The following is a 14,651-nucleotide window of genomic DNA, read 5'->3' as shown; positions in this document are numbered from 1 at the left end:
GGTCATTTTCTATGCTTTATATTGGTAAAACTTTCTTCCCCTTATACTCCATTACATAAATTATCTGAATTTATTAGTAAATTGAAAATTCTAAAAGAGCAGAACGAAGGATAAAATATGAGACAATGTATATAATAGATGTAACATACCATCTTATGTGGGATGATTCATTGCTTGGCTTATACAATTGTAGATTTTAGGCTCTTTTTCAAGTTTGTATAGGTGTTTTGATAGAGCTTTACTATGTAGTATTGCTAATGTTGGGGTTTCTTTAATGCAGCCACCCTTCGGGTCAAGTACTCTCATAGTTGGTAGAGAACCCAAAGCTATCAAGCCAATAAAACTAAATTTTTGGGTGTCACTCTTGTAGATTTCTCGACAGACCAACCATGTTAACATTAAACATTGACACATGACGACCACATGATGAACCAAACCAACCACAGTGGTGAATGCAAGACATTAAAATTATGGGACCAAAAGATATTGCCTCCATGATATGCATGTCACATTTCAAGTAATGAAATGCGTTCTATCATACTTAATGACCTAGACTAATTGAACTCAATACGTCCTGGCTCTATATGATTAGAAGCCAACTACCTAGCAAAGAGTTATCTTGAGTGTAGACATGAGAATGTTCAACTTTGAACCTCAATGCTACGTTGTTTGGAGTCACCACCATTCTTTTTTGTAAATGGGTGTGAATGGACACCCGAATCGATTCTTTTGAAAATCATTTTTTTATGGCATTGTAGTGACTCTCAATCATGGAAAATGTATGGTCTATCTAAAATCTAAGTAAGTGAATTTGGTAAGAGAATGGGGAAGGTGTTAAGCACCCCATTCTCTCTACCTAAGGTGGTTACCTTTAGATTTGACCATTTTTGAAAAAGATTAAAATAACAAGTAGAATGCATGAGATGCATGAAGTGGGTGGGTGCACATAGTGTGTATGTACCTCATTAAAAGAGAATTTAATATTAGTGTGGACATAAGGAATATCCTATAGAAAGGGTATCCTATGGAGTCAATACACTTTTGCATGAGTTGAAATGTTGGTTTATAATTTTAGAGAAGTTCCATGAAAGGAGTTCTCTTAGATTTATAACCTTAATGCATGCATGTTTAGCTAGAAACTTAGTGTTTTAACCCCATCAAGAGAGTTACACATTTCTTCATCATAGCCAACATGTGTGATGTGTGTGCATAGTGTACATTATGATGCATGATATGAGAATGGGTTAAAAAAGGGCTTCAACCTCCATCCTTTCGACCAAATAGCCTCAAACATTCCATGCCTATGGTTGAGGTTCAATCTATTCGGGATGAAGGAGGGTTCTCTATTACATCCTAAAGGCTTCTAAAAATAAAAAATGAGAGGGATAGAAGAAGAAGAAGATGCAAGTTAAAAAATAAATAAATAACTATTGTCCCACCTTGTCCCTTTTGGAAGTCTTGAAATAACTTGAGCTTGAGTAATGAATTTGAGAGTTGAAGGATGTAGTTGAGGGTTGAGAGATAAGAGATGAGTAGAGAATTTAGTAGAGTTTTAGGTTGAGAGATGGGGCTTGAGAGCATGAGTTGTTTTTAGAAAATGAGGGTATTTATAGAGTTTTTGGAAAACTTTTGGGGATAAAGTGGTCCAACCCTAAAAATAATGAAAATGGACATGAGGTTTATGTTGTTTCTTTTTGGAATTTCCATTTGTATGAGGGTAAAGATGACATTTGTGAAGAAACTCTAAAAGCATTCTTTGATCCTTGGTTTTTTGATAAATAGAGGTGAGAGAACAAAAGTACTTTTGGGAGGGTGAATAAGGGAGTGACATGTGTAAAGGTGGAGTGGTAGGTAAAAAGTAGATCTTGGTTCATTTGTAAATAACAAATAAAGCAAGGGTGGAAGTATAATTTTGAAATGGGCCAATGGGAGAACAAAAGTACTTTTGGGAGGATGAATATGAGAATGACATGTGTAAAGGTGAAGTGGTAGGTGAAAAGTAGATCTTGGTTCATTTGTAAATAACAAATAAAGCAATGGTGGAAGTATAATTTTTAAATGGACCAATGGGAAAATTCCATTTATGTACTTGAAGATTCCCACCTTTTGAGGGTATAATGGAAAGTTCTCTCACCTTTATGGATTATTACCAAAGACCAAATAACTTGTTTGGTTTGATTAAACCTTTTGAGAAGGGTATTCTTGAGTTTTCTCAAAAGGAAAGTTGACCATCCAATTAGATGATACATTGGGTATTGGGAGCTTATGAAGTATCAACATGTGTCATCTTGTGTAGGGATGAGAGAATGGAGTTGGAGTGGGCTTGGTGTTGGGCTTGGATTTGGGTTAGGATTTGGGTTTGGGCTTAGATGGGCTTGACTTTGGATTTAGGATATGGACTTGGGTTAGGTTGGAGGAGGAAATGGAGCTTGGTTATGGTATGGGTGATGGAGCGGTGAATAGAGAATAGTTACGGGTTAGGGACAAGGTTGAGCATGCAAACTATATGACATGATGTATGTATGTATGTATGCATGAATAAAGATGCCAAGTGGCAATGTGGGTCCGTCAAAAGAGCTTGAGTTCTAAATCGGAATCAACTCGAGGAAATTTGGATCTTCCTAACGGGTTCGTGCAAATTGGGGTGTCTACATTGAGAATGGTAGAATAGAGAGAAATCATAAGGACATTAAGTAATCATATATAACCTGTTAGTAGAAGGTGATTGTGAGATGAAAAAAATCAATTAAGACTAGGGTCAACTCAACCATATAAGTGGTGAGATTTGAAGAAAAAGGTGAAAAAAAAATCTTCCTTGAATTTTGTTACTTTACTAAAATTGAGATCGACTTAATTGTCAAAAGTGTAGTGAGATCAAGCTTAGGGGTCAATTTCAGTGACATTGGAGGAGAAACAAAAAATTACTCACAAATATTATACATCGTTTGAGTAAATAGCGCATTGATATTAGATCGAAAGTACGTACTTTGATTACATTAGTCAAGTTGCCAATCACCATTCATATATATTCTGTTAGGAAGTAGTAATCTAGTGCATTGGAGTAAGTTAACCAAGGGTTTAAGTAACCATTGCTTCTAATGCTAAGCAAATAAACAACTCTCGATATGGTTTTCTTGATTTCGATATGACATAATTTTTGTATCAGTCAACTCTCTACCTTCTTGAAGTTCCTAGTTGTGTGTGTAGGTTAATTACTTGAAGACAAAAAAAAAAAAATCCTTTAAAAAGTTCATTTTGATGAATCACTTTCGAAAGATTACAGGTTATACTTATTTTATGTCATTAAAAAAACACAGTAATTTTTTGAGTACTAAAGTTTAAAAATGGTGGAACGGTAGATTATGCTTTATAAAATCATCTTCAATATCTAGCCAAAAACCATTAGGTTTTATTCCCTAAACCAGCTATCTTCAGCCCCTTGAGTGAAAAAATAAAGTTCATTTTCAAACCTTGAGGCAAGATAGACTTTTTGTAGTAAAAAAATCAAGGGTTTTCTACAAAAAGACTAACTTGTGATTGAAAAATGAAGGATTGAAGATAAGTTGAATAATTAAAAATAATTTACCATAGGAATTGAATAACTTCAAGATGATGAAATTTTGGATGAAAAATCACAGGGGTTTTAAACTAAAGAATAATTGAAGATAAGAGAGAGTTTAGGTCATTTTACAATGATCCATACCAGAAGACCAACACATCTCAAATATTCACCAAAACTTGGAGTTGTATGTCTAAATCACTCTTAAATTTAAGGTAAAAATGCTATGCATATAATAAAAATCAACATTTTTCATTTATTTATAATATAAGATAAAACGACTTGTGCTACAAACAAATCGATAATAGTATATTTGTTGATCAAATCAACTCGACTCAAATAGATACTTGAGATTGTAAGAACCCACCACATTAGGGGTCCCACTCCACATTTTCTCTGCTATATATTGGTAGGCTATTTCTGTAGGATGAGCAGAGTCCCAAAATAGATGCTCATTGGGGTTATCACATAACTGATACTCTTTAACTGCTGTCTTCCCTCCACAACTGAGGATTCCCCTAAATGGTCCTGTCCCACAACATGCACTTTTTCCTTCCTTCAAACCTTCACCCAAAACATAGAAAAAACTTTAGTAGATGGATTTGATTGCTAAGAAAATTTGTAGAAAAATTACTTCCCTTAATTTATATATATATATATATATATATATATATATAATTTGCAGGCGATTGATTAATTTTTTTTTCCAAGAAATTGATTATCTTGGAGAAGAAAATTGATTACAATCCAAAATTTCACGTCCAAATAATTTTCAAGGTAAAAAAAATTTCTTATGGATTCTCAACAATTAAAATATTATCACTATTTTTATCAAATTTATCATGTAATTAAGATATATTTTTTGGGACCCAAGTGACCAAGATACACGTCTAATAGGCCCAAAAAATTAATCGATTGGGAAGAGAAAATGTTCAAATGTTTTGGTCCGGTAATTAACTTAGAAAGATTGATTTCCACACCAACTTTTAGTTTTAACATGTTAATTAGAACCCTTTTGAATACATCAATTATTATTATTATTATCATTTTTTTTGCTTTTCTAAAAGTTTAAAAGATAAACAGTAGTAAAACGAAACTACTTTATATTTTCTTCCAAAACTACTTACTTAAGAATATACCTATATATATATATATATATATATATATATATATATATATATATATATAATATATATATATATATAGGGTCGGGTTCTTACGACCCCTATTACGACTTATATTGCGACACACCATTTTGTCTTATATGGGCAAAAATGTTTGGAATGGGCTGATTTTTTGTGAGGATGATCTCTATGGTGAGGAGATCATCCTTACCAAAAATCAGCTCATTATGAAATTTCTAGACTGTCCAATTTTTGTTGAAAAATTATAGACCGTCCAATTTTTGTAAATCAATTTTGATGAGGTTAGAAGCTTTGGAATTGGATGATTTTTTGCCAGGATGATCCTCTCATCACAGAGATCATCGTCACAAAAAATCAGCCCATTCCAAACATTTTTTCCCATATAAGACAAAATGGTGTATTGCAATATGAGTCGTAATAGGGGTCGTAATAACGCTGTTCATATATATATATATATATATGGGTCCCGTTCCCCACCCTAAGCTTTATCCTACACTTTAACAAACGTGTTTTGTCCTACATGGGTTAGAAGTTTTGAATGGGCTGATTTTTGGTGAGGATGATCTCTATGGTGAGGAGATCATCCTCATCAAAAATTAGCTCATTCCAAAACTTCTAACCCCATCAAAAATGGTTTACAAAAAATGGACGGTCCACGATTTTTCAACTTGTAAACATGGGGCTAAAAATTTCAGAATGGGCTGATTTTTGGTGAGGATGATCTTCTAATCATAGAGATCATCTTCACCAAAAATCAGTCCATTCCAAAACTTCTAACCCATGTAGGACAAAACACGTTTGTTAAAGTGTAGGGTAAAGCTTAGCGTGTTGAACATTTCCCTATATATATATATAGGGTCCCGTTCGCCACCCTTAGTTTTACCACACACTTTAACAAACGCGTTTTGTCTTACATGGGTTAGAAGTTTCGGAATGAGCTGATTTTTGGTGAGGATGATCTCTATGGTGAGGAGATCATCCTCACCAAAAATCAGCTCATTCCAAAACTTCTAACCCCATCAAAATTGATTTACAAAAAATGGACGGTCCACGATTTTTCAACGTGTAAACATAGGGCTAAACATTTCGGAATGGGCTGATTTTTGGGGAGGATGATCTTCTAATCATAGAGATCATCCTCACCAAAAATCAGCTCATTCCAAAACTTCTAACCCATGTAGGACAAAAAACGTTTGTTAAAGTGTGTGGTAAAACTTAGGGTGCTGAACATTTCCCATATATATATATATATGGGGGCGGTTCAAGAGCCATATGAGAAAACATGTGAAAAAACTTTCGTTTTTCAAAATAAGAGTTAGAGGTTTTGGATTGAGCTAATTTTTTGCAAGGATGGTCACTATGAAGAAAAGATCATCCTCACAAAAAATCAGCTCAATCAGAAACTTCTAAATCCATCAAAAGTGATTTACAAATTAGTGATAAAAATTGGTAAAAAATCGACGGTCCACATTCTAAATCACTTTTAATGAGGTTAGAAGTTTTAGATTGGGCTGATTTTTTTTTTGGATGATCTTCCCATCATAGAGATCATCCTCACAAAAAATCAGCTCAATCCAAAATTTCTAACCCATATTTTAAAATTTTATTAAAAACGAAAGTTTTTACATATGTTTTCTCATATGGCCCTTGAACCTGACCCATATATATGGGGGCGGTTCATGGGCCATATGTAAAAACATATGTGAAAACAATGATTTTTCAAAATATGGGTAGAGGTTTTGGATTGAGCTGATTTTTTGCGAGGATGGTCACTATGATGAGAAGATCATCCTCAGAAAAAAATCAGGTTAATCTGAAAATTCAAAATCCATCAAAAGTGATCTACAAATTATTGGCAAAAAATGGCAAAAAATCAACGGTCCACATTCTAAATCACTTTTAATGGGGTTAGAAGTTTCAGAATGGATTAATTTTTTTTCTGGACGATCTTCCCATCATAGAGATCATCCTCAAAAAAATCAGCTCAATCCAAAACTTCTAACCCATATTTTAAAATTTTATTAATGTTACATTGTTTTTACATATGTCCCTTGATCCTGACCCTCTCTCTCTCTCTCTCTATATATATATATATATATATATATATATATATATATATTTTTTTTTTTTAAACTTTTAACTTTGTATCCAAACAGTCCACAACAAATATAATGGGCTGATTTTTTGTGAGGAATTTCACTATGGTAAGTAGATCATCCTCACAAAAAATCATTCCAATCCAAAACTTTTAGCCCATGTAAGACAAAACTTTGGATGTTGAACCCCACTCATATATATATATATATATATATATATATATATATATATATATATATGGGGACAGTTCAGCAGCCCTAAAGTTTGCCAAGTTTGGTGCTAAACATTTTTCAAAATATGGGTTAGAAGCTTTGGAATGAGTTGATTTTTTGTGAGGATGATCTCTATGATGAGAGATCATCCTCACCAAAAATCAGCCTATTCCAAAACTTCTAACCTCATCAAAAGTGATTTACAAAAATTGGACGGTCCACGATTCTTCACCTTGTAAACTAGGCTTAGAAGTTTCAAAATGAGCTGATTTTTTGTGAGGATGATCTCTTCACCGTAGAGATCATCCTCACAAAAAAATCAGCCTATTCCAAAACTTCTAACCCCATCAAAAGTGATTTACAAAAAATGTTTGGCACCAAACTTGGCAAACTTTAGGGTTGCCGAACCACTCCTTATATATATATATATATATATATATAAGAACCAGATCATGGGACATATGTAAAAACAATGTTTTTCAAAATATGGATTAGAAGTTTCGAATTGAGCTGATTGTTTGTGAGGATGGTCTCTATGATGAGTAGATCATCCTCACAAAAAATCAGTTCAATATGAAACTTCTTAGTCCATCAAAAGTGGTTTACAAATTATTGGAAAAAAAAAATTGATGGTCTACTAAATCACTTTTGATAGGGTTAGAAGATTTAGCTTGGACTGATTTTTTTAATATGATCTTCTCATCATAGAGACCATCCTCACAAAACATTAGCTCAATTTGAAACTTCTAACCCATATTTTGAAAAATTATTATTATGAAATTATTTTTACATATGTCAATGATCTATCCCCATATATATATAGGGTGTTGTTTGGTAACCAACGTTAACGGGCTAACACGCTTGTTCTATGTGGCTTAAGAGTTTTGGATTGAGCTGATTCTTTGTGAGGATGATCTAGGGTGATAAGATCATCCTCGCAAAAAATCAGCCCAATTTGAAACTTTCAAGTCCATCAAAAGTGGTTTACAAATTTTCGGTAAAAAATCGATGATTCACAATTTCTAAACCGTTTTTGAAGAGTTACAAGTTTTAGATATAGCTAATTTTCTTTTTGTTGTTTATTGAGGATTATCATCTCACCATAGAGATCATCCTCACAAGAATTTAGTTGGCTCCCTAATGTTAGATGCCGAATGTATATATATATATATATATATGTGTGTGTGTGTGTGTGTGTAATGTTAACGTCCAAGACCTCAAGGGGACGTTAACATTCAATATTACATTTTTTTTTTTTAAATAATATTCCTATCCATTTTATCTTTTATTGAAAATTGATTGCTTTTTACATAAGAACTGTTTGTTTGCATTCATTGCCAAATCTTTTATTGAAGCAACATTTGAGGTTTCATTATTGAAGGAAGATTTGTAAGAAACCGCAATACACCTTCACTTTTAAGGGGAGTGGAGACGTATATATATAAAGAAGCATAATAAACTACATGCCTCAAAACTTCCTAAATTTCATGTGTTATTCTAATCCTCTTCCCGATTTACTCCATTAGATAAATTATCTGAATTTAAAGTTAATAAAAATTCTAAAAGAGCGAAAGGAATTAAAAAATATGAGACAGGATATATTATAGAGTAACATACCATATTCCGTGGGGTGATTCATTGCTTGGCTAATATAATTGTAGGTTTTGAAATGTGAATATTTGAATCCTTGTAACTCATTTTCTAGTTTGTAGAGGCATTTTGAAAGAGCTTTATTGTGTAGTTTTGCCAATGATGAGCATTCTTCAATGCAGCCACCCTTCATTTGAAGTACTCTCATAGCCGGTGCACAACCCAAGGGTATCAAGCCAATAAAACTAAATTTTCGGCCGCCACTTTTGTAAATTTCCTATCAAGCCAACTATGTTAGCATTAAACATTGACACATAAAACCACATGATGAACCAAACCAACCACAATGATCAATGCAACACATTAATATTATGGGACCAAAGAATCTCGCCTCCATGATATGCATGTGTACCTAAGAAAAATGAAATGTGTTCTATTCTTGCCTAACAACATTGACCAAGTGAACCTAGTCCTGACTCTATAAAATTTGAAGCCAACTCCCTGGTCGAGAGTTGTTCAGAGAATCCCACAATAGAGGCAAGGACAAGGACATTAAGTAATTATAACCTATGAGTAGATGGCGATTCAGACATAACAAAATTAGTTAAGATCATGTCAACCCATTATATAATGGATGAGAATTGAAAGCCAATTCCGTAGTCAAGAGTTTCACAAATACTACATATAATTCGAGCAAATAGCGCTTTGCACTTTGGTATGAGAGCAAAAGTACTTACTTTGATTACAGTAGTCAAGTTGCCAATCACCATTCCTACATATTCTGTATGGGAGTAGTTCTCTAGTACAGTTGAGTTCCTTAACCAAGGGATCACGTAGTCATTGCTTCCAATGCTAAACAAATAAACAGCTCTCGATATGGTTTTCTTGGCTTCAACACGACCTAATTTTTGTATCAACCAACTCTCTACCTTCTTGAAGTTCCTTAGCTGTGCGTGTAGATCGATTACCTGAAACAAAAAAAATTAAAAAAAAGACCCTTATAAAGTTCATGTTGATTAATGAATTTGAAATTTGTAGGTTATATGTTTAGGATATAGTATATAAAAGAAAATTATAGACGGGAATACTTGTAACATGGGCAGGGCTTATACAAAAGAATCTGTTGCTGCAACTTGCGTGGGGTTTGGGGATTTTATTTGGCTCTGATCGACCATATATATTTGGTCTGGTTCAAACATGGCCACTAGGCCCATACTGCGAGATGGTTAAGGTGATGATTTGGGGATTCAAATTAATAGAATTAGTGGACCCAAACAAGTGGGATGATGGGCTATGATACAGTGTAATGTCTAGCGTCATTGGATGTAATTTTGGTATGAAAATGGTAGGTACATACAAATCCTTGATGAGTTTCAACAAGAGCTCCTGCTCCACCAGATGCGAAGTTGGCCCCATAACTAAATTCAACTCCAGGTTTATTATACGGTGGAATCAACGGCAACTTTGCATATTCCGCTACAATAAAAAAAATAAAATGATTTTAAGTGAAAAAGATGATGTTGCAGAGTCTTGCAACATCATCTTCCCGATCACAGGGATTAACCCCCTCCCCCAGAAAAGACAGATTATAAACATCACAATTTACATGTGCACGTTAATCTTACCAATGAAATCACAGATAAGACGACCATCACAAGCTCGTCCAGTGGGGTACTTGAAGTATGTTTCACCATACGGCCAGATATTTGCCCGGAAATCGTTGGTAGTGTTGATGTAGACGTTGTTTCCAGGGTCTAAAAGTGAGTCCCCAAAGATGAAGAAGGCCACTGGTTTTTCCGGTTCCCCGGTAGTTGCTGTTGTTGGGATTAGAAGGACTGCATAGAGATGCAAAACATACAACAACAAAAGGTTGTGACTTAACCTGATTGCCATTATATTTATGAACCTCTCTCTCTCTCTCTCTCTCTCTCTGAGAGTTTGTCAATAATTATGGATGGTCTAATTTATATAGATCTTTCTAAAACTCAAAACCCATTCAACTCGGATGTTCAAAGATTCAACTCATGAATCACAAGTCCACTTGGATGATCAAATAAATATATATCATACCCTATTCAAGGGTGCATTGCCATTTCATGAATTGAATTCGTGGAATTCATTGAATGGTAAGAGTGTTTTTTTATTTTTAATATTTTATAGTGTGGAATTATATTTTTATGAACTGTGATAATCTGATTACCCCACGTGACAAACTCAATCGATTACCCCGCTGTGCTCCTCGGGATAGACACAAGCACTTCCCCATAAAAAAGTGTATCTCGAGAGAACCGTGTATGGTGGAAAGCATATATCAATGGTTCCGAAATTTCACATCAGGTAGTGGATTGAGTATGCTACGACTCTATTTTTGTTTCTGTATTTTCAAAAGGAACATTGGGCACACACAACTCGATCAAGTTACTGCCAAACGAGTTCAATTCCGAGTCAACTCGATGGTCTATTTTTGTTTCTATATTTTCAAAATGATGCCATACTCCTTGACCAGTGACCACAGTCCTTTATGACCTTCAACTTCTTACTAAAATCTTGATTTTCTTTCCAAAAATCCATTGACTTCAAACTCTTACAAAAGATATAAATTAGTAAAGGACACTTTAGAAATAGAAGTAGACAAAAATAATTCGAAGAACGCAGATTTAAAAAAAAAATTGATAGAATTAAGTACAAATAGCACATTCTTATGCGCGCGCGCATACACACACAGATCATATCCAAATCGAAGAATACAAAATCATCAAGCTTAACTTCTAAAATTCACTAAATTAATAGAAAAACATATAGAACCAACTTAAATAACACTTTGATTTATCTGAATACGTAAGCAAATATCATATCGAAAAAATCTAAACAACAATCTCAAAATACAAAATAATTTGAAATATTAATAAGATTACACCAAAATAAATTCAAAGTATTTTATTTTATTTTATTTATATATGATATTTGTAAAAGAAAATTGAACAAAAAATCTGATGTGTCCACTTAAGGGAAAAGATGAGTGAAAAAGTAAGTATAGTTTAATTTGACCCCAATAGTGGAAGCACCATTAGAAAATATGGGATCATTACTTAGAAAAAAATAGAAAAACAAAATCTGGTTTAAATGTTAATTTCCAAATTCATTATATCTACATAAATATACCAAAAAAAAAAAAAAAAAAATCATAATCAAATTCAAGATTTCTTCAAAATCGAATAAAAACCCTGTTATTTTTTATTTATTTTTTCAAACAAATACTTAGTCAACCAAAGAGCCATCCCCAATGGCATTGCAATAGAGAATCAAAACCCAAGTCTTCTTTCAATCTAGCAATTTTTTGTCCTCTTTTGAGACGAATTCACTAAAATATCAAGAATCCAATGTTTATCTCCAAATTTAGCTAAAACCCATTGAAGATCACGTCTGATTTTGAATAAAAAATTAACAATCAATTTGACTAGTTCGATGGCAAAAAGGACAAAAAAGGCAGTCTTTGTCTTGTATGTCTAGATTTTTCTTTGGTAAATCTAAAGAAATTTACAGATTTAACTCAACAGACAAAGATTTTGAAAATTAGAAAAACATGTGAGAGTCCATGATTTTAAAACGCAGTATCTCGTTGAGAAGGTTTCGGTATCAAAACAGGTCGATATGGCCGAGATTTACAAAATATCAAATGAGTCATCTTGGATCTCGAACGAGTTAATGAGGTAAGCGATTAACCTCCCCCGCCCCTCTGTATTTCTTTTAAAAAAGTTCTCACCTTTCATCAGCTCTTTCTTCTCTTCTTCCTTGTGTTTGATTCCAACTTTCCCATGATATATATATATATATATATATATATATATATATATATATATATAGGCTCATTCAGCAACAAACATTTTGGCAAAACATTTTTTAAAACATGGGTAAGAGGTTTTGGAATGGGCTGATTTTTGTGAGGATGATCTCTACGGTGAGGAGATCATCCTCACCAAAAATCAGCCCATTCCAAAACCTCTAACCCATGTTTTGAAAAATGTTTTGCCAAAATGTTTTGCCAAAATATTTGTTGCTGAACATTTCCCATATATATATATATATAGGGAGCGGTTCGGCAGCCCTAAAGTCTAACAAGTTTCTTACCAAGCTTTTCGGAGCGTTGGATCTCAACGTATCCCACGGTTCGGATAGAAAATACGGTTTTAAAGTAAAAAATCACGTTTTTACAATCGGCTCCCTAATCAATATAACATTTCTTTATTAAAGCCCTCCTCTTCTTCATTCACGAATCTTTCTCTCCCTCTTCTTACACAGAAACCCCCGACGCCATCGTCGTCGATCTGTCTCTCAGATCACATTTCGAAAGACCGTCAGATCTCGCCGTCTTCGAAACTCTACCCCTCTCTTTCTCTCTCTCTCTCTCTCGAGTTTTAGATCGAACGACCCGGCACCTATCACTCTAGCGTGGGTTTCAGGGAAGAATTTCTTCAGAAAAGGATTTTGGAAGAAACTCCACCTATAATTACAACAAACAATCTCATCAAAGTTCAACAGACATTCCATTCTACAATCAAGAACAAAAAGAAAAATTAAAATTAAAATTAAAAAATAGAAGAGAGAGAGAGAAAGAAAGATATCTGTTTGTTAGATTCTTACCAGACACACCCATATCAAAACTATATAAAAATCCACCCCAAGAAGCAAGGAAGCAAGAGAATAAGGGGGACCAAATCTTCTTCTTCTTTCGAAATTGGCCTATCAATTCACTGATCGAAGCTTCATTAGCCATTGAAGCACCGTTGATTTCTTTCCCTTTCCTTCTTTTCATTCGAAAATCCATTGATTCTCTGCATAAGAATCCTAAAATTTCATTTGAAATTTTCCTTTGCTCCTCCTGGACTACACAGTGTAGTTTTCAAGATGTGGGTTTTCTTCAATAACCCAATTAAAGCCTTAAAACCTTCATAAACAAAGGCAACCTTCATAAAATCTACCTAAATCTCTCTCTCTCTCTCTCTCTCTGTAATTTGGGATAACGGAGTTCGAAGAAGAGAGGGGTTTTTTGAAAGAAATAAAAAATGAACAGGGGGCTGAACGTAATTACTACTCGTTTTAAGTTAAAATGATTTGTTAAATCTGGACCGTTGGATGCGTTGAGATCCAATGATCCACGAAACTTGGCACAAAAATGGGTAGACTTTAGGGCCGCTGAACCGCTCCCGTATACACACATATCTACCCATATATCTACAACGTTTTTTCTCATAGTGGCTAAAAGTTACGCATTGAGCTGATTTTTGGTGATGATGATCTCTATGATGAGATCATCCTCACCAAAAATCAGCTCAATCCAAAATTTTTAACCTCATCAAAAGTTATTTACAAAAAATGGACGGTCCACGATTCTTCAACTCATAAATATAGGGTTAGAAGTTTTAGAATTAGCTGATTTTTGGTGGGAATAATCTCCTCGTCATAGAGATCATCTTCACCAAAACTCAGCTCAATCAGAAACTTTTAACTTGTATAGGACAAAACACGTTGTAGATATATAAGTAGATATGTGTGTACAAGGATCCTAATCCATATATATATTATATATATATATATATATATATATATGATTAATAACTACTTATTTGATTTTAGATGTTTTTCATTCAAACTTGAAACCAAATCACGGGACTCTATTTTTCTTTCTCGAAGGTTAATGGCTCTGCCTCCAGTAGAAATACCACCAACAATAGCAAAAACAATCGGAAAGAGAACACCAACTCTTCTTCTTCTTCAACAACAACAACAACAAAAATAGAGGGATTCATAGAAACCGCAGCAACAGAAACGTAATTTTCGTTTGTTTTACAAAGGACCTTAATCAAGCACAACAAAATGTACATAGAGAATTCTAAAAACAAGAAAAATAAAATACCTTTTGGAGAGAGTTTGAACTCTTTAATGGCAGATTCAATAGGAGATGACGAGAGTGGAAACCACGAACAAGTGAGGGACAATGGAGAAAAATCTTCAAAAACAGCGAGAGTATGTCGAAATTTTTGTTGCTAT

The 14,651-nt window shown here is 33.8% G+C and overlaps 1 protein-coding gene across 1 annotated transcript; it reads right to left on the bottom strand.

Annotated features, from left to right (window-relative positions):
- Positions 1 to 3,853: 3,853 nt before the first annotated feature.
- LOC147410264 (GDSL esterase/lipase 5-like) lies at positions 3,854 to 10,546 on the bottom strand. The gene is made up of 5 exons (XM_086438841.1): positions 10,229 to 10,546; positions 9,961 to 10,079; positions 9,341 to 9,571; positions 8,631 to 8,880; positions 3,854 to 4,123 (listed from the first exon to the last, which is right to left on the bottom strand). The coding sequence occupies exons 1-5, from the start codon at positions 10,494 to 10,496 to the stop codon at positions 3,885 to 3,887; spliced, it is 1,107 nt and encodes a 368-aa protein (XP_086294967.1). The 5' UTR covers positions 10,497 to 10,546; the 3' UTR covers positions 3,854 to 3,884.
- Positions 10,547 to 14,651: the final 4,105 nt, after the last annotated feature.

The sequence above is a fragment of the Akebia trifoliata genome, chromosome 1 (genome assembly GCF_017979445.1).
Source record: "Akebia trifoliata isolate Shusen 1 chromosome 1, ASM1797944v1, whole genome shotgun sequence".
NCBI classification, from domain to species: Eukaryota; Viridiplantae; Streptophyta; class Magnoliopsida; order Ranunculales; family Lardizabalaceae; genus Akebia; species Akebia trifoliata.
The sequence above is the reverse complement of the archived record's forward strand: the minus strand, read 5'-3'. Positions and strand labels throughout refer to the sequence as shown.

Excerpts from the sequence above, each read along its gene's own strand:
- LOC147410264 (XM_086438841.1), bottom strand. The coding sequence starts at position 10,496 with ATGGCAATCAGGTTAAGTCACAACCTTTTGTTGTTGTATGTTTTGCAT. Across the intron at positions 10,080-10,228 it reads TCTTATCTGTGATTTCATTG|CGGAATATGCAAAGTTGCCG; the intron begins GTAAGATTAACG and ends TTTTTATTGTAG. Across the intron at positions 8,881-9,340 it reads ACTTGACTACTGTAATCAAA|GAAATTTACAAAAGTGGCGG; the intron begins GTAAGTACTTTT and ends TTGGCTTGATAG.